This window comes from Miscanthus floridulus, chromosome 15, assembly GCF_019320115.1.
Source record: "Miscanthus floridulus cultivar M001 chromosome 15, ASM1932011v1, whole genome shotgun sequence".
In the NCBI taxonomy this organism is placed as follows: Eukaryota; Viridiplantae; Streptophyta; class Magnoliopsida; order Poales; family Poaceae; genus Miscanthus; species Miscanthus floridulus.
Window position 1 is genome coordinate 73,312,258 of NC_089594.1, and position 19,450 is coordinate 73,331,707.

General features: G+C 45.0%; 2 protein-coding genes across 2 annotated transcripts in view; both read left to right on the top strand.

Annotated features, from left to right (window-relative positions):
* LOC136507654 (B3 domain-containing protein LOC_Os12g40080-like) overlaps positions 1–5,485 on the top strand; it is an 8,753-nt gene extending 3,268 nt beyond the window's left edge. The window contains exon 4 of the mRNA XM_066502312.1: positions 5,232–5,485. Within this exon, the coding sequence (XP_066358409.1) occupies positions 5,232–5,485 (254 nt within the window). The remainder of the gene's footprint in view (positions 1–5,231) is intronic.
* A 3,000-nt stretch (positions 5,486–8,485) lies between these two features.
* LOC136507655 (uncharacterized) lies at positions 8,486–11,287 on the top strand. Its single transcript, XM_066502313.1, has 2 exons — positions 8,486–8,933; positions 11,283–11,287. Exons 1-2 carry the CDS (start codon positions 8,486–8,488, stop codon positions 11,285–11,287), a joined length of 453 nt encoding a protein of 150 aa, XP_066358410.1.
* Positions 11,288–19,450: the final 8,163 nt, after the last annotated feature.

The following is a 19,450-nucleotide window of genomic DNA, read 5'->3' on the forward strand; positions in this document are numbered from 1 at the left end:
CCAGAAATATTAGAAAAGAGCAAGAGAGGTCTAGAAAATCTTGAGAGGGTGACAAAAGCATCGAAGAAGACTGTGTATGATGCTGAGAAGGGCTGTCCGACATACTTCACACTGCTACGTTTTGTGCTTGAGCTACTCATCCTGAAGGCTAAGTATGGCTGGTCGGACTGCAGTTTCAATGATCTGTTGTGCCTCATGTCACAATTGCTCCCACGGCCGAACACAGTTCCCGCCAACACATACCAAACGAAGAAGGTTATAAGTCCACTCACATTGGGGGTTGAAAAACTCCATGCATGCCCCAACCACTGTATCCTTTTTTCGGCGTGGCACATCGTTCGAGACTTTAGATACATGTCCTAGGTGTGGGACTAGTCGGTACAAGAACAATGACCTTCAAAGTGGGGTGGAAGCCTCCACAGGAATGAGGAAGAAGGGTGGGAAGAAGGTCGTGCAAGAATCTCAACCCCCAGAGGAAACTCCATTAGGCAACGATGCAAATAATAGAAGAATTTCTGCCCTGATTATGTGGTACTTGCCAGTGACCGACCGCTTGAGGCGTATGTTCCTAAACCCTAAGGAAGCCTCACTGATGACATGGTGGGATGATGAGCACAAGGTGGATGATGATACGATCGCACACCCGGCTGATTGTAGCCAGTGGCAAGCGTTCGATGCCAAGTACAAAGCAGAATTCAGTGATGACCCACGGAATGTACGGTTCGGCTTGAGCACCAATGGAATGAATCCCTTCAATGAGAGGACGGCCGACCACAGCACATGGCTAGTCATCTTGACCATGTACAACCTCCCAACATATTTGTGTTAGAAGAGGAAGTACCTTCTCCTCACCATTCTTATCTCCGGCCCCAAACAACCAGGCATTGATATAGACGTGTTCTTGGAGCCTCTGATGCAAGAAATGGAGAGGCTATGGAGGTATGGGGAGCCGATGTACGATGTGTTCCGGTGGGAGGACTTCATATGCAAAGCAATAATATTTGTTACTACTAATGATTACCCCGCGCTGTTTGCCCTGTCTAGACAATTCAAAGGCAAGACTGGATGCTTAGTCTGTTTGGATGGTACTAAATGGGTGTTCCTAGATGGATCCAGGAAGATAGTTTACATAAGGAACCGGTGCTTCTTAAAGACAGGTCACAAGTACCGCGGCAAATTGTACCAAAGATACTATGGCAACATCCCAGAGGATGAACCCCCTCCAGAGAGACGTTGTAATGGAGAACATGTGTTCAGAATGGTCCAAAACATACACGTCGTCTATGGAAAGAAGAATCTAGATGGAATGATCAGAGATAGAAGCACACCTCCCATCGAAGGCGTACCATTCAAGAAGCAATCGATCTTCTTTCAGTACCTGCCTTATTAGCCAGACTTAGAGGTCCCCCATGCCATTGATGCGATGCACGTGTAGAAGAATGTCTTTGAGAGTCTCATGGCTACCTTGATGGACATGGGCAAGTCAAAGGATGGTCTCAGATCACGGAAAGACTTGGTGCAGCTGAACGTGATGTGGGAGCTTTGGCCGGTACAGCAGGATAATGGCAAGTACAGTCTTCCCACGGCTAGCTTCAACCTAACCCTAGAGGAGAGGAGAGCTATATGCAATTTCCTTAGGGGGGTCAGAGTGCCGACTGGGTTTTTAGTGAACCTGAAGAAGCTAGTGTCGATGAAGGACCTATCATTAACATACTGCAAGGCTCACGATTGTCATGTGATGCTGACAGTGTTCCTACCAATTGCAATCAGGGCTATAAAGCTAGAGTTCCTAAAGATGGCCATCACCCGCATGTGCTACTTCTTTTCAAAGATCTCACAGAAGACGATTCGTAGGCAAGAGCTGAGTGACCTACATGAATTCATGGTGGAGACCCAGAACTAGCTAGAGATGTGTTTACCTCCCGCTTTTTTGATATAATGGTACATCTCATGATTCACCTAGTTCATCAGATCGAGGCACTGGGCCCTAGCTTCTTGCATGAAATTTGGTCCTACGAGCGGTTCATGTTAGTCCTAAGCCGATACGTGCATAACCAAACACACCCAGAGGGCTCCATAATAGAGGGTTACAATTCTGAAGAAGTCGTCGAGTGCTGCCAAGAGTGGCTAAAAGTACAGAGAGGGATTGGTAATCCCGATTCTCGTCATAAGGGAAGGCTAGCTGGGAAGGGCACAAGTGGTAGAAAAGTGTTCCTCGATAATGATTACAGAGAGGTGAGTCGGGCGCATTACAGTGTCTTGCAGAGTATGGCAGTGATGCAACCGTACATTGATGAACACATGGCTATCATTATGGCCGAGAGGAATGGCCGTTCAGATGATTGGGTCGTGAAACAGCATAAGCAACGCCTGACATCATGGTTGAAGGACTAGAACATACAGCCTGGAGAAACCATAGATTCTATTACCATCAGTCGGTTGGCGGCCGGGCCATCGAAACAGGTGACGTCTTGGAATGCTTATGACATCAATGGGTACACATACTATACCGACACAAAGGACAGGAAATCTGTGAATCAGAACAGCGGCGTCCGAATAGAGGCTCTTGACGGGGTGGGGCGAAAGGTCCTGTACTTTGGCATAATTGAAGATATATGGGAACTTGACTATGGAAGGGATATAAAGGTGGCCCTGTTTCGATGCTGCTGGATCAAGCAACATCAATTCCATGAGATCGGACAGAGAGTCATCGACCTCCAGAATGTAGGCTACCAGGATGACCCTTGGGTGCTCGCTGAATGTGTCGCGCAAGTCTTCTATATGCCCGACCTGCAAAGTAACCCCCCCCCAAAGAAGAAGACAAAGCACGTGGTGGCCTCCGGGAAACAACATATCATCGAAGTTGATGGCGTGGACGATGTTGAAGCTTACAATAAGTGCGATGAGATGCCGCTATTCACAGACTTTTGTAAGAAGATCGAGACTTTGGAAAAGAACCTGCCCAAAGATGTATTGCTATGGGAACAAAAAGGTGTCAAGGGAAAAGTTGTCACGGTGGGCTAGCTAGTTTATGTATGTGTGTTAGTGTTCGTAAGACTACATTCATGTATGTGTGTGAGACTACATTTATGTATGTGTGTCTGAGACTACATTCATGTATGTGTGTGTGAGACTACATTCATGTATGTGAGACTATATTTATGTATGTGTGTTGGAAACTACATTTATGTGTGTGTGTGTTTGAGACTCCATTCACGTACGTTTGTGTGAACAATGTGTACTAAGAATTTACCAAATTATGAAATTACCAAAATAAAAGTTGTAGATCTCCATGAGTTATTCAACTTTGGTATTCATTACTTTTTTAGTTGAAATGATTTGGGGTCCAAATTATGGTTTCAACTTGTCTTTTTTCAAATTTCAAAATTTGAAAGGTTCAAATTTAGTCAAATGACAAGATAACAAAAATAAAAGTTGTAGATCTTGATGAGTTGAACAACTTTTGTATTCATCACTTTTACATCTAAAATCATTTAGGGTTTGAAAATTTAGTTTGAACTTGTCAAATTTCAAATTTCAAATTTTAAAATGTGTAAAACATTGTCACATCCAAGTTTGATCAAACTTAAATGCTGAAGCATGATTTTAGAAATTTTTAGGAAAAAAACCATCACATTTGGAGTTAGTATGAAGGAGAACAACTAGTTATAAAGTTTACCCACAGATTAAAAAGAGAAATTACACTGTTCTAGATAATCCTTACATGATTATAGTGAATAGTGTGATTTCTTTTTTTAATTTGTGGGTCAACTTTGTAACTAGTTTTTCTTCCTCATACTAACTCCAAATCTGATGATTTTTTTCCTAAAATTTTCTAAAATCATTCTCTATCAATTTATTTTGTTGGTTTTGTCAATATATACATATGAAAAGTTTGAGCAATTTAAATTTTGAATTTCAAAAAAATGCAACTTGAGACAAGATTTTGGTACCCCAATTGATTTCAGCTGAAAAAGTGATAAATACCAAAGTCGAATAACTCATCAAAATCTACAACTTTTGTATTGGTTATTTCTTCATATGACAAAGTGGTAATGACATTGTTCACAAATGTGACACATCTCTCATAAGGTTTTATAAACTATATGAGACATATGTAAGATTAGTGAATAATGTGTGCTAAGAATTTGTCAAATGAAGAAATGACCAAAATAAAAGTTGTATATATTCATGACTTGAACAACTTTGGTATTCATCACTTTTTATGTTGAAATCAATTTGGGTCTCATATTTTAGTTCGAACTTGTCGTTTTTTAAAATTTCAAATTTGAAAGGTTCAAATTTTGTCAAATGATAAGATGACTAAAATAAAAGTTGTAGATATTAATGAGTTGAACAACTTTGGTATTCGTCACTTTTTATGTTGAAATCATTTTGGGTCTCAAATTTTGGTTCAAACTTGTTATTTTTTAAAATTTCAAATTTGAAAGGTTCAAATTTTTTCAAATGACAAGATGACCAAAATAAAAGTTGTAGATCTTCATGACCTCTATAAATGTGATGTTTATCAAATTTTCATTTGAGATCATTTGGTGTCTCAAAATTATTTTAGTAGTTTTGATTTTAATTTTTTAAAATTTAAAATTTTTCCCCATTTTTAAAGGTTCAATTATACAATTTTAAACTGTTGTAGTTGTTTTAGTTATTGTATATGTAAATATATCTATAAAAAAATAATTATAAATTTTTGTACTGTATTATTTATTATTTACATGTGAATAATTCATTTTGATTTAGAATTTTTTTTAAAAAATCAACTGTAGAGGCGGCTTATAACCTCAGCCGCCCCTACAGTGGCTCTGAGGGACTGTAGGGGCGGCTTATAACCGCAGCCGCCCCTATAGTGGCTCTATAGGAGCGGCTTATAACCTCAGCCGCCCCTACAGTGGCGCTGAGGTATTTTACAGTGCCGGCCCCGTGGGCGCTAAGTGTTGGGCACTGAGGTATACTACAGTGCCGTCAGGCTGCCCAATTTTGCCGTCGGCGCCGCCTGCACCGCCGCACCTGCACCGTCGTCGCCTGCCCCTCCCTGACCCCTCCACCACCTGCTCCACTGTCTCCCTGACCCCAACCGCCGCCCCCGCCTGATCCACCGTCGTTCCCCAGGCCGCGATGGCGGCTGGGTTTGGAAAAACTATTACCTCACATCCGACACCCTCCCACCCCGCCTCCTTCCCCTCCCCCTCATCCGACACCGGCGTTGGTGTCAGCCATCCATGGCGCCCAACTGAGGCAGCCATTCGACTTCGCCGACGCCAGCTCCGGCGCCGACGCGGAGGAGGACAAGGACTTCATCCGCGTCGTGGAATACATTGAGCGGGCCCCGCTGTGTGTCTGCGGGCACGGCCACTGCGCGGTGGAGCGGGACGAGCAGCGCGGCCGGTGGGTGTACGTCTGCCCGTCGCAGTCGGTGAGCCTCCATAGTCCACCACAACTGGATTCAGGTTCTTTGCTGAGTGCCTGAGGCAATCGACAAAGCCTTTGCCAAGTGCGGCACTCGGTAAAGAACACACGGCAAAAATTTGATCGGCAAAGCCCTCTTTGCCGAGTGTCTTTTATCGGGCACTCGGCAAAGGCTTTGCCGAGTGCCCCGGGGACACTCGGCAAAGAAAAGCGACCGTCACGGCGCCGGTCCCGTTGACGGTCACTTTGCCGAGTGCCAACCATGCAGGCACTCGGCAAAGATTTTTTAAATTTTTTTTAAAAAAATTCTTTGCCGAGTGCCAACCCTTCAGGCACTCGGCAAAGAATTTTTTTATTTTTTTTAAAAATTTTCTTTGCCGAGTGTCAACCCTTCAGGCACTTGGCAAAGAATTTTTTTTTTAAAAAAAATTCTTTGCCGAGTGCCAACACGGAAGGCACTCGGCAAAGAGCTTTTATTTTTTTTGAAAAATTTCTTTGCCGAGTGCCAACCCTACAGGCACTCAGCAAAGTGTTTTTATTTTTTAAAAAAATTTCTTTGCCGAGTGCCCTATGGCCGGCACTCAGCAAACATTTTTCATTTTTTTAAATTTCTTTGCCGAGTGTCTGTCGAACGACGAATACTTGCCACCCTTCTGCAACCAAATAAACCTCACACCTTCCTTGCATATTGGGCATGGGAACTTCCTGTGAACACACAAGGCACAGAATATCCCATATGCTAGGAAGTCATGCAGTGAGTAGTGGTACCAAACGTGTATTTTGAATGTCGTCTTTGTAGCTCGATCATATGTCCATACCCCTTCATCCCAAGCACGGACCAATTCATCAAACACGGGCTCCATGAATACACCCATATTACTCCCTGGGTGTCCAGGAATTATCAACGACAAGAATACGTTATGTCATTGAAAGGAGACACCGGGGGGGGGGGGAGATTAAGGGGGATAATGAAGACGGGCCAACATGTGTATGGGGCAGCCATCATTCCATAAGGATTGAACCCATCTGTTGCCAACGCGACACGTACATTACGAGCATCATCTGCTTTGTCACGATGTTTGTCATTAAAGCGGATCCAAGCTTCACCATCGGATGGATGTACCATCTTGTCAGGATTGTACCGTTTGCCATTTTTGTGCCATGTCATCTGTTTCGCGGATTCCTCGGTCATGTATAGCTGTTGGATCCTCGGTAGGAATGGAAGGTACCGTAGGATTTTCATAGGGATCGTAAGTTGCCTCTTCTGGCCATCATCAGAGTCTATCTCCAGGTACCTGGAGGATTTACACTTTGGACAGAACTTTGCATGCTTGTGTTCTTTCCTAAATAGGATGCACCCTTTCAGACAAGCATGTATCTGCCCATACGGCATCTTAAGTGCTCAAAGGAGTTTCTGTGACTCGTACATACTCTTTGGCAGAATGTGGCCCTCCGGAAGCAGGGTGCCAATCACGGCCAACATCTTATCGAAGCCAGGTCGACTCAAGTTTAACTCGGACTTCAACCCCATTAAGCATCCAATGGCATCCAGTTGAGACACCGTTGACCGATCGTGAAGGGGTTTCTGTGCCGAGTCCATCATGTCGTAGAACGCCTATGCGGCTGCCTCCATCTCCTTCTCACGTCCCTCATCGAACTGTCCTTGGTGAAAGTCATCTAACATGTCTGCTACCCCGGCATCAGCATCAAAAGCCTCCACCCATGGTCTCACCACCTCCTCTCTCATACGATGGGCTTCACCACGGTGGACCCACCGGGTGTAGTCCGGCGTAAATGCATTCTTCACAAGATGTTTACCCATTTCCACCTTGTTTATCCTTCTCCTATTTCCACATTTGCTACAGGGACACAAAACTAGGCAATGTCCTTTAGCAGCGTTGCCAAATGCACTGTTCAAGAAAGCATCGGTCTTGTTCATCCATTCTGTGGTGTAATCACTCTGACTTCTCTAGCCCGTGTACATCCACTAACGGTCATCCATCCTCTAACATATGTATCAGCGAGTAATGTAACCATCAATTGCATCTACATGGTGTTCCTACTGTCTAATAGATGAGGATATATCCTAATCCTACCCACAGATGCGTAGATGAAGTTAGTTTCCATGCTCTACTCCTATCCGAGACATAATTTCGGCAGTACCTCCCCGCTGTTCTCTAGATACACGTCCTGCCAAAGAAGAGTGCGTATCTGGAGAACAATAGGGAGGTGATGCCGAAACTCTATCTCGGACCAGAGCAGAACATGGGAACTAACCCATCTACGCATCCGTGGGCTGTCTAAAAAGCGTGGACAATCCGAAATAGATACGGTCATAGATATGCAAAGATCTGCATACCTCCAACCGTATCTCTTTTGAACGGGAGACGCCTAACAGGGTTATGCGATCTACGACCATGATACGATAAGAAGGGTTATACCTAGGGTGGCGGCGGAGTCAGGCTAGCGGGGCCGTGGCGGGTCGGTGTAGTGGCGAGACGACGCGGTGCAGGTAGACCGGCATGGTGGTGAGAACTCCGACTCAACTTCAACGGGCTCTTCTCTACAAAAATGGAACAAAATACTATCATTTACAAAAAATTTCGGCAGAACCTCCCATGCACGGTGAGATTTCCAAAACCTACAAAAAACAACGGCACGATGGCTGACAAGCACATACGTCTCAAGAGAAGCCATGTAGTTTGGATATCAATCCATGCAGAAGAATATATCCAAGTAGTACCACTACTTGTACTACTACTTCCACTATTGCTACTACTACTATCATTGGTTCTACTACTACTACCACTATTGCTACAACTACTACCATTAGTTGTACTACTACTACTACCACTACTTCTACTACTACTACCAATAATTCTACTACTAATACTACCACTAGTTGTACTACTACTACCACTAGTACAACTAATACTACTACAACTCACACTACCTCGACAACAATAAGAGAGAAGGCATACCTGACGGGCACCGGGGTAGGGGCGGGCGGCATCGGGATCGGGCGGAGTCAGGGTCACCAGAGTCGGGGACGGGGTCGGGCATGGACGGCGTCAGGGCGGGCGGTCCATGGGGCGCCGCCGGGGGCAGGGCGCGGCTGGGATGCAGGGTCGGCCGGGGGCAGGGCGGCGCGGCCGGGGAAAGGGCCGGCCGGGGGCACGGCGCGGCCGGCGGCAGGGCGCGCGGGCAGCAGGCTGCACGACCGTGGGAAGGGCCGGCCGGGGGCACGGCGTGGCCGGCGGCAGGGCACGCGGGCAGCGCGGGCGGCCGGGCATGCGGGCATTGGGCGGCACGGCCGGGGGAAGGGCCGGCCGGGGGCACGGCGCGCGGGCGCGCGGCCGGTGGCTACGCGGGCAAGCAGGCCGGCGTGGGCACGGCGCGGAGGCGGGGGCGGGCAGGCGTGGGCGCGGGGCTGGCTGGCTCTGACTGCCCGACCGGCCCAAAATACCTAAGTCGCGTCTTTGCCGAGTGCCGGATCAGGGAGGCACTCGGCAAAGATTTGATTTTTTTTAAATTTCTTTGCCGAGTGCCCCAGATCTGGCACTCGGCAAAGATTTTTTTTTAAAATTCTTTGCCGAGTGCCTCCCTGATCTGGCACTCGGCAAAGAATTTTTTTTAAAAAAAAATACTTTGCCGAGTGCCCCTGTCACGGCACTCGGTAAAGATTTAATTTTTTTTATAATTTCTTTGCCGAGTGCTCCTATGGATGCACTCGGCAAAGTGGAAATTTTTTAAAAAAATTTAAAACACTCTTTGCCGAGTGCCTTATTCCTGGCACTCGGCAAAGACCCTTTGACGAGTGCCATACCCCGGCACTCGGCAAAGTTTTTTTGTTTTTTTGTTTTTGGCCTCCAATTTTTTTGTTCAGCCCTTTTAAAGCACCAGGAACTCCTAGTTACAATATGGGGATTTTTTTTGGCATTTTGATATATTTAGTTACTTTATTTCACTTACATGAATTTTTTTCGAAAAATAGAAATTTGAACTGCACGTGGTACGAATAATGGAGTTTAATGATTCAAAAATTGATAGTCATGTTAGTGAGTGTTGTGAGAGGCCGTATCTAGGAACGGACCCAAAATTTCGGACATCTTGTTCACGAAACATGTCCGCGAAATTGCGTGTGAAGTGTTTTTAAATTCTATAAAAAAGCAAACGAAGTCCGAAAATCATGAAACTTGTTGAGATGTCGTGATATCATATGTGGAGGCTATGATAAAAATTTCAGAAGATTTCGTGCACATTATCACGTACGATGCTTACAAACCAGGACATCTCTATATCACATGTAGAGATGTCCTGGTTTGTAAGCATCGTACGTGGCAACATGCACGAAATCTTCTAAAATTTTTATTATAGCCTCCATATATGATATCACGACATCTCAACAAGTTTCATGATTTTCGGACTTCGTTTGCTTTTTATAGAATTTAAAAACACTTCACACGCAATTTCGCGGACATGTTTCGTGAACAAGATGTCCGAAATTTCGGGTCCGTTCCTGGATATGGTCTCTCACAACACTCACTAACATGAATATCAATTTTTGAATCATTAAACTCCATTATTCGTACCACGTGCAGTTCAAATTTCTATTTTTCGGAAAAATTCAAGTAAGCGAAATAAAGTAACTAAATATATAAAAAAGCCACAAAAAATCCCCAAATTGTAACTAGGAGTTTCTGGTGCTTTAAAAGGGCTGCACAAAAAAATTGGAGGCCAAAAACAAAAAAACAAAAAAAACTTTGCCGAGTGCCGGGTCATGGCACTCGGCAAAGGGTGTCTTTGCCGAGTGCCAGGCATAAGGCACTCGGCAAAGAATGTTTTAAATTTTTTTAAAAAATTTCTCTTTGCCGAGTGCATCCACAAGGGCACTCGGCAAAGTATTTTTTTTAAAAAAATTAAATCTTTGCTGAGTGACAGATTTGGGGCACTCGGCAAATAAATTTTTTTTAAAAAATCAAATCTTTGCCGAGTGCCTAACAGCAAGCACTCGGCAAAGAAGGCCGTGACCGAACGTCGTTTCGCGGGCAGCCTATGCCGAGTGTAGAGATTTTGCCGAGAGTCTGGCACTTGGCAAAGAAGTCCTTTGCCGAGTGTCCTTGTTTGCCGAGTGCCCGGCACTCGACAAATAACTCTTTGCCGAGTGCAGCACTCGGCAAAGAAGGTCTTTGCCGAGTGCCCGATTTTTGACACTCGGCAAAGAATTTTGCACTCGGCAAAGTCTCTGTTTCCAGTAGTGCACACTCACCTCTGAAAAGATCCTCTCTCTCTCTCCGTTTTTTTTTACCCTGCGGTTTAACCACTGCAGTTTTTAGTTAAAACGATGATGGTTTCTTGTACTGCTTTGGGTGTGGGAAACGCAATCCGAGGGATAAGTGTTGCCTGTCTGAGAAATTCTAGCAGTGTTTTGAGTCCCTGGCTCCCCGCAGCTGAGATCACGAGCGTTACAGGATCCACGAGGATTGGGGAAAACTAGGAAAGTATTAGTCTTGCTGAATCAGTATCTGCTATTTTTCCTAAAGACTGTACAGAGTTAACGGAAGTTGGTTAGGGCTTCTGTGTGAAAGACTTTAGCAGCGTTAGACGTTACAGGATGCGCAAAGCGTTACTTGGGTGATCCTTTTGGCTGCTTCAGTGATTGAGATAGATTTGGAAAGAGTTTGTTTTAATGAATTGATATTCAATACTTCACTAAGGAGTGTCCCTGTTTACATGAAATGCATAAGTAGGGATGCATGTGTCACAAAGTTGGATGTTTTTATCTAGGTAAACCAATGAAATAAGAACTGGTTTGATGTGGTATTTTTTGGTTATTGATTGAGGCTTTGACCTTGCAGGTTAGATTTTATCACAATTATCATGCCAATGAAATTCACTTTTGAAAAGCGACGTAATACGATTTTTGCATGGTTAAAAAACTGTCTACGTGTGTGCAAACTTGGATGTCAATAAATGTTATAGTTAGATGTTCTTTCTGGTAGCTACCAGCTGCGGGAAAATATGTTCAACCCATCAATAGAGAGTAGATAATCTTGGGTCCATATCTTTTCAACTATAGCTGAAGGCAAAATGAAGAGTTAGATCGGTTGGTTTGTTTGTGTTTTATTGTCATTTCATGGCATAGCGGGCTATGCTTTAGACATTTAATCAATATATTTCCTGTTTTGGACTTGTTATGCGTCCTCATATAAAATCAGCGCCAGGGCTCCGTAGATGTTCATGAAATTGCTGGTGTCATACTACATTCCACATGAATAGTGACTGTATACAGCCCAGTTGCTACATTTTGCTGTATTCGTTGGCTTGGGATCCTTATATCATTGTTCTTGGCAACTCAAGTTATGTATCCCTACAAGACACAAGTTTTCTTCTTGCTTTGTGTTTTAGACTCCACATGATTAGTTTCCTCTCTTCCTCCAACAGCAATAGCACATCACCTCCATCTGTTTCCTCGATGCAATAGCAACCTCTCTCTGACACCCCCCCCCCCTTCCCTTCAATTCTTCTTCAGCCCCAACGCTAGCACCACCACCATGTAACCTTCACAATCTGTTCCCTTTTTCCAATTTGATAAAGCAAGCAACTAGTCAACCTAACCAGCTCAAGGTGTCAATAAATCCAATATCACCAGGTGTCGTACCTTCAAAACATTGTCACATACAAAACAGTAAGTCTCAATACCAAAATCCAATAATTGGTGCATCTGCAAAACAGTAAGTCTCAAGGTGTCGTACCTTCAAAACATTCAAAATCTAATAAATTGAGCAAAACAGTAAGTCTCAATACCAAACATTGTCACATACAACCGAACATGACTAGAATACATATATTGGTGCATCTGCAAATGCAATTACACTTGAGTCAGGTACTCACCAGGTGTCGTTTCCCTTCTGTCCTACTCCGAGAAATATTACTCTTGTCATTTTCTTTTCCCCTAACCAGCTCATCTACACCCTCATGGCCACCTTGCACAGCATCTGTCTGATTCTCCTCCTTTTTCATGGCAATTTCAGTGTTCAGATTTTGCTCTTGTTTGTCCTTTCTGGTGTTCTCTCTTTTTGTTGCATTAAGGACTTGTTTCTGGTCCACACGGTCGCTTAGTATCTCCCTAATGGCAGAGGTTTGAATAGCTTCTTCCACTAGTTCCCGGAGGATCTTAAGCTTTATATCAGTACATATGCCACAGAACATCTTGGTACTCTAAAATCTGTAGCCAGAGGAGGCCTCTTAAATAAAGCCGGATCATCTGCATTGGGCCTTACTAGCAGATCATCTATTGGATACTTAATCATTACATATGCCTGTTCTTCATCTAGAAATCATATAGGGATCAATGATTAGAAGCTTGTAAGAATGAACAAAACCATCGCTAGTTCACTACAAGTGGTTTCTTGTGCCCTGGCGTCTGGTTTCTTGTGCTTCATCTTGTTCTGAAACTTGGACAGGAACGTCAGGTACTTCTTCCATGTCTTCTTCTTTGGAGGAGCGTTTGGGCGTGAACTGCTGCTCTGTCTATGTTTCGTTCCTTGGCTTGCTTCTCCCCTGATCTGACATGAGAATTGGCAACGGTTCAGACTTCGAGACGCAGCAGCATGTAGATGTGTGAAAAAATGATGGCATGGTTAAGATTTGATGGAGACGAAAGAACGCCATGTAAATGTACAGAGCTTCTGAAATCTGAATGGGTAGGGGACACCGAGGTCACCTTGGACTCGTCCTGGTGGGAAGCACAAGCAGCCCTCCCAGAGCAACTCTTCTTCGTCATCTGGCGGAAACAGAGGAAGAAGAGCAACACTGCACCAATGTTGAGAGCAAGAGCAAGTCATGGATGAACAGCTCAGCTAAGAGCAGACCATGGCGATGTGCAATGGATCACCAAGTAGAATCTACTAGGAGCAGCAGTAGCACAATGACAGCAATGGCTCAGCTAGTCAGTCGGCTGCTGGCAGATGAGCAAAGACTGGCTGCAGCCAGTAGGGCAGGCAGGCTGAACTGGAAAGGCAGGGTGCTAGTAAATACAAAGGCCACTGCATTGAATAAGATGCTTATTGTATTGCCAATTGATCCAACCGCATGAATTTCTCACTGAGTGGTTCCAGTGCATTGCACATTGGCCTAGATATATTACTACCACATGTGGGTGACTGGCCTGAGCAAAATTTCTGACTTGTCCGAGTACATCTCTATCGTCAACAAGTATAAATTCGGCCATCTAAACTAAGCTACCACATGTTCTCAGCTAACTATGCCGAGTGAATGTCTTTAGCCAACCAAGCCGAATAAACAAATCAACTTGTCCAACTAAGTCAATTTTGAGTGAAAAATACTTGGCCAACCAATCCGAGTAAATTTATGCACTCAAGCAACCAATCTGAATGAATTTACACAGTTGGCCAACCAATCCGAGTGAATCCATGCATTCAGCCAATCAATCCAAGTGAATTGATCTGAATTACATTTTCTATAATCAACAAACGCCTACCACAACCATGATGGGAAACTCAAAGAAGTGCTAACAAAGAGGGTTCTACTAATCATACTTCTTTCCCTTCACTTCTTTTCTTCTCTTTTGGTTTCTATCATTGTTCAACTAATTTGGGTTCACTACCACTGGCAAATTGTTGTATGCACTAGCATGAATTAGAAACCGTAAAATCCTATTTGAAATTCCCAAGTGAACTCCTGCTTTCTCTTTGTTTGACTACTACTACTACAAGTACTACTACTACTACTACTAGTAGTACTAGTACTACTACAAGTACTACTACTACTACTACTACTACTACTACTACTAGTACTAGTACTAGTACTACTAATTGTGCTACTAGTACTACTACTTCTACCACTAGTACTACTACTTATACTACTTTTTTTCTTGCATCTCTTAGAACAAGGCATGAAATGTCGCGAACATCAAAGAGTGCATCCCGATACCCCGTGAATGATGAGCAGCCATCCCATGGAGAACAAGAACTAGATGACTAGCTTACTCAGGAGGACCTTGTCGATGCTGAGGATCCAGTGGGGGGAGCCCAGGGAAGAGAAGGCGGAGAGGATGCCCAAGGCGAAGAAGGGGATGATGATGAGGATGAGGATGAGGATGACGACACCTCAGCAGGGGGATATGTAAGTCCCGAGGATCCTTTCCCACGAGAACCTAGACGGAGGCCAACGGAGGACGAGTTGGACAAGGATTTTGATCCGAACGATGAGGTACGGATAAAGCCTTAGTAGCTTGTAAATTTGGCTAATGCTATGGCTATATGTTACCTCTGCTAACACTTTTCACTTGCCATATACACAGGTCGTCCCTACTCAACCTCTGAAAAGACGACGTCGGCCTCCGGCTCGTCTTGCCGAACAATACGTAGCGGGGCAAAGGAGATCAGAGGAAGGAGCCACAGATACTCACAATGAGGCCTCCACTCCACAACCTCAGGACACAACCACGACTGAGACTGCCCAGCCAAAGAGGAAACGAGGGGGGATTAGAAAGCCAACCAATATCACAACAAGACATGCTATGTGATAACAGAGGTCGGGCCAGACGGGCAGATCCTTGAGCCATATACATACAGGGCAAAATTCTGTAATCACATCGGGTTTGTAGTTAGAGATAAGTTGAACCCAGCTATCCGTGGCTGGAATCTTGTACCTATGAGCCAAAAGGTAGACCTATGGGAGAAGCTGAAGCAGAACTTCAGGTTTCCGGAGGGAATGCACGAGTTGGTACAAGAAAATGCTTTTAAGATAATGGGACAGAGCTTCCGACGTTGGCGGTCAGATCTGAACAAGAACTTTATCCAATAGAAGTTAACTCCTTTCCACGAGTATGGCAACATAACTCCTAGTCAATGGGAGGAGCTCGTGGCTGAGAAGACTTCAGAGGCATCATTGGCCCTCAGTGTCCGTAACAGCGAGCAGGCGAAGAAGAACCAACACTACCCTCGTCTAGGCCCCGGTGGCTACGCTGGCAAGCAAGAGGTCTTTAGGATGATGGACGTAGAGGCCGAAGCTGCCGGGAATATGAAAGTGCCGAAGTTGAAGCCACACCTCAAACAGTGGATATACGCGAGGAGTGTGGATTTATCCGGTAGTAGCCTCAAGTTTGTTAAGCTGGAGACCGGAGAGGTAGTATCAAAGATACTGAAACTTGCTGAAGACAAGGAGAAGGGCGCATTCAACCCTTCTAGAGAGAGGGACGAGCTTACCGTTGCCTTGGGAAACCTCGAGCACACAGGACGCACTAGGGGCTAGGGAAGAGGATGTCCTGGAAGCACGGATTCGTAGAGGAGAGGCACATGTACAAGAAACATGGCAGAGACCAAGAGTCTAATCTTGAGCGCCAAGTGAAGGCTCTAGTTGACAAGATGTTGGTGGAGAAAGGGCTATCTACGATGGAGCCACAGACACTAATGGGGCCGCCCGGAGAACTGGCGGTAGTTGGCAGCCCTTAGGATGTTCCCAGCAGTCAAGGTTCCAATGCAACCGGAACCCCCATCGATCGCATACGGGCGCCAACCAGTTGCAAATTGGTGGTTCTGATGGGCAGGCAAAACATGATCATTGAGGTGGCAACGGGCGTGGCACATCCTTCGGGCGGCACATGGCATAATAGGGACATCCTGTAGGACTACACTCATGTCGAGGTGCATACCGTGAAGCCCGAGTTCATGACTTGGAAGATAGAACACCCTACTCCTGAGGGGCTCGTGTTACTCGGAGACGTCATGAACTAGTTCATCCTCTAGCACAGACGGGACATTGTATTGACCGAGTCTTCGCCAACTCCGACTAAAGTTCATTCTCTGGAGCGACCCGTCGAGGATGGGGAGGTATACTCACCGGCCCATGACCATGACCACCACACGCTAGAGACTTCTCCACCTCGTACCGAGCAAGGGCATGATGACATGCCACGTCCTTCTCCACCTCGTAGCGAGCAAGGGCATGATGACATACCACATCCTTCTCTAGCTCGTACCGAGCAAAGACATGATGAGATGCAACATCCTTCTCAACAAGCGTAGCTGATACATGAACAACAAGTGTCTCATGAACAATAATTGCCTCGTGAACAGCCGATACGTGAAGAACAAGTGGCCCTTGGAGAAGGTGATGCACAAGTTGACAAGGACGTGCCCGAATGGGAAGCTCAAAACAAAATCCCAATTAAGATAAGGCCATCGTATGTGGGCATTAATGACATCTCATCGGTGCACAAGTGGATGGCCCATGACCAGTTCAAGCCTAAGAACCAAGTAAAAGAATTCAGAGCACCAGCTTCTGAGGAGGGCACCACTAGCAAACTGCACAAAGGGTTTAACAAGTATCCAGCTGTTGATAACCTCAAATGGTCAAATGATTGCCTAGATAAATATGAAAAAGGCAAGAACTTCCTACCAAACCGAGTCATACAGTGCTTGCCACGTGGAATGAGAAAGTTCCACGATTGGTACTTGCTTGCTCAGATAATAGAACTAGAAATCTTACAAGCATGGATCCCTACCGGCACATTTGGAGCCCCACGTGGGTAAATTGCCGTTGAGTTTAAGGATATCCAGGCATGCTTCCATCTCGGACGAATGGAAATGAATCTAATTCGCATGTGGTGCCTGTAAGTCCTTGCCCTCTCGATATGATATGAATGTAATCTTTTGATTTTGTTGTAACTAACCCGCGCCGTGATTTGTAGAATGCAAGCGGACTTTGTGAGAAAGAGGCCAGCTCTAAAACTGGGTATATAGACCCTTCACCTATAGCATCAACAAATTTTAATTACCCTAAAGAGTGGAAATTAGATTGCAAAGAACTAGGAGGTGGAAAGACACTTAAGGAGAAAGAGGACATCAGGAACAAAAAATATTGGAAGAGTCCCTCAAGGTTGCGGCATACATTGCCCTATGTTTTAAAAATCTCCAACAACACGATAATATATGGATACCATACCACTTCAAGTAAGTTCGACTATGTACTTAACTTTGTTCAATATACTTTGTTCGATGCAAAAGAGCTTATGTGTTCCTTCTATTACTAATTTCATGCAGCGATCACTGGATTTGCATAGGCGTTTGGCTCTCACATAGCATGGCATGGGTCTTTGATTCAGTGGATTTCCCAGTCGAGACATACAAAGACTTCATAGCGATTATAAAGACGTATATATATCGACAATCCTCATTTTAGCTACTATGTTGTATACATACTTGTAAGGTTCAATGTGGGATACTAACAAGTTGCATTTGCTAAAACCATTGGAACATGGCATTCAAGCACTATGTCCAGGAACATAAGGGGAGGCATCATCCAAATAGGAAGGAAAGTTGTATGTCAAAACTTTATGTGCGGTAAGTGTCATTTACTTTGGTACTCCATATATTACGTGTCTGTCAATAGCATTACTTAACATCTCCATATGCAAAACACACAGTGCCCCAAGCAGAAGCCTGGGAGTCTACATTGTGGATACTACACATGTATTATGATGAGTACCATCGGTGGCTACGACAGAAACCCCAATCTAGTAAGTTTGAACCTCTTCGCTCGTAGTATGAAAAGTTCGCATATGTTGTGATATAGTAAACCTAAACTTGTTCTCTTGTAGTTGGAGAAAGATAAAGACACGAGAAGGAACCCATACAAGGATGACGAGCTCTTAGCGATGGTCGGCGACCTTTGCAACTTCATAATGGACCAGATTGTGTACCATAAAGGCACTTACCATCATCTTCTTTCCGACTTAGGTAGTAATCCTCTATACCAACACCTTCGTGAGACTGATAGGCTAGCCCTAAGCCGTTGATGACAATGTGGACTTGTGGTTGGTTTGGATCAGACTTTGAACGGTTTGGACTTTGTTTTGCATGTGGACTTGCATGTGGACTTGTGGATTTCTTAATGGACTATGTTGTAATAATGGACTTTTGTGAATATGACTTGTGATGATGTTCTAAATAATGGTCTTGTATTTGTGGATGTATATATGTATATTTGTGGCGGTCAGATTCGAATTTGAATTATATATATATGTGGTCAGATTTGAATTTGAATTATTTATTTATTTTGCTGGAAAATCCACTGTTGGGGCGGTTCTTGATTGAACCGCCCTTACAAATACACAGCAGGGGCGGCTGGTGATACAGCCGCCCTTACAGAAGTCCACTACAAGGGCGGCCCTGACCCCAACCGCCGCCCCGCCCTGATCCACCGTCGTTCCCCAGGCCGCGATGGCGGCTGGGTTGGAAAAACTATTACCCTCACATCCGACACCCTCCCACCCCGCCTCCTTCCCCTCCCCCCTCATCCGACACCGGCGTTGGTGTCAGCCATCCATGGCGCCCAACTGAGGCAGCCATTCGACTTCGCCGACGCCAGCTCCGGCGCCGACGCGGAGGAGGACAAGGACTTCATCCGCGTCGTGGAATACATTGAGCGGGCCCCCGCTGTGTGTCTGCGGGCACGGCCACTGCGCGGTGGAGCGGGACGAGCAGCGCGGCCGGTGGGTGTACGTCTGCCCGTCGCAGTCGGTGAGCCTCCATAGTCCACCACAACTGGATTCAGGTTCTTTGCTGAGTGCCTGAGGCAATCGACAAAGCCTTTGCCAAGTGCGGCACTCGGTAAAGAACACACGGCAAAAATTTGATCGGCAAAGCCCTCTTTGCCGAGTGTCTTTTATCGGGCACTCGGCAAAGGCTTTGCCGAGTGCCCCGGGGACACTCGGCAAAGAAAAGCGACCGTCACGGCGCCGGTCCCGTTGACGGTCACTTTGCCGAGTGCCAACCATGCAGGCACTCGGCAAAGATTTTTTAAATTTTTTTTAAAAAAATTCTTTGCCGAGTGCCAACCCTTCAGGCACTCGGCAAAGAATTTTTTTATTTTTTTTAAAAATTTTCTTTGCCGAGTGTCAACCCTTCAGGCACTTGGCAAAGAATTTTTTTTTTAAAAAAAATTCTTTGCCGAGTGCCAACACGGAAGGCACTCGGCAAAGAGCTTTTATTTTTTTTGA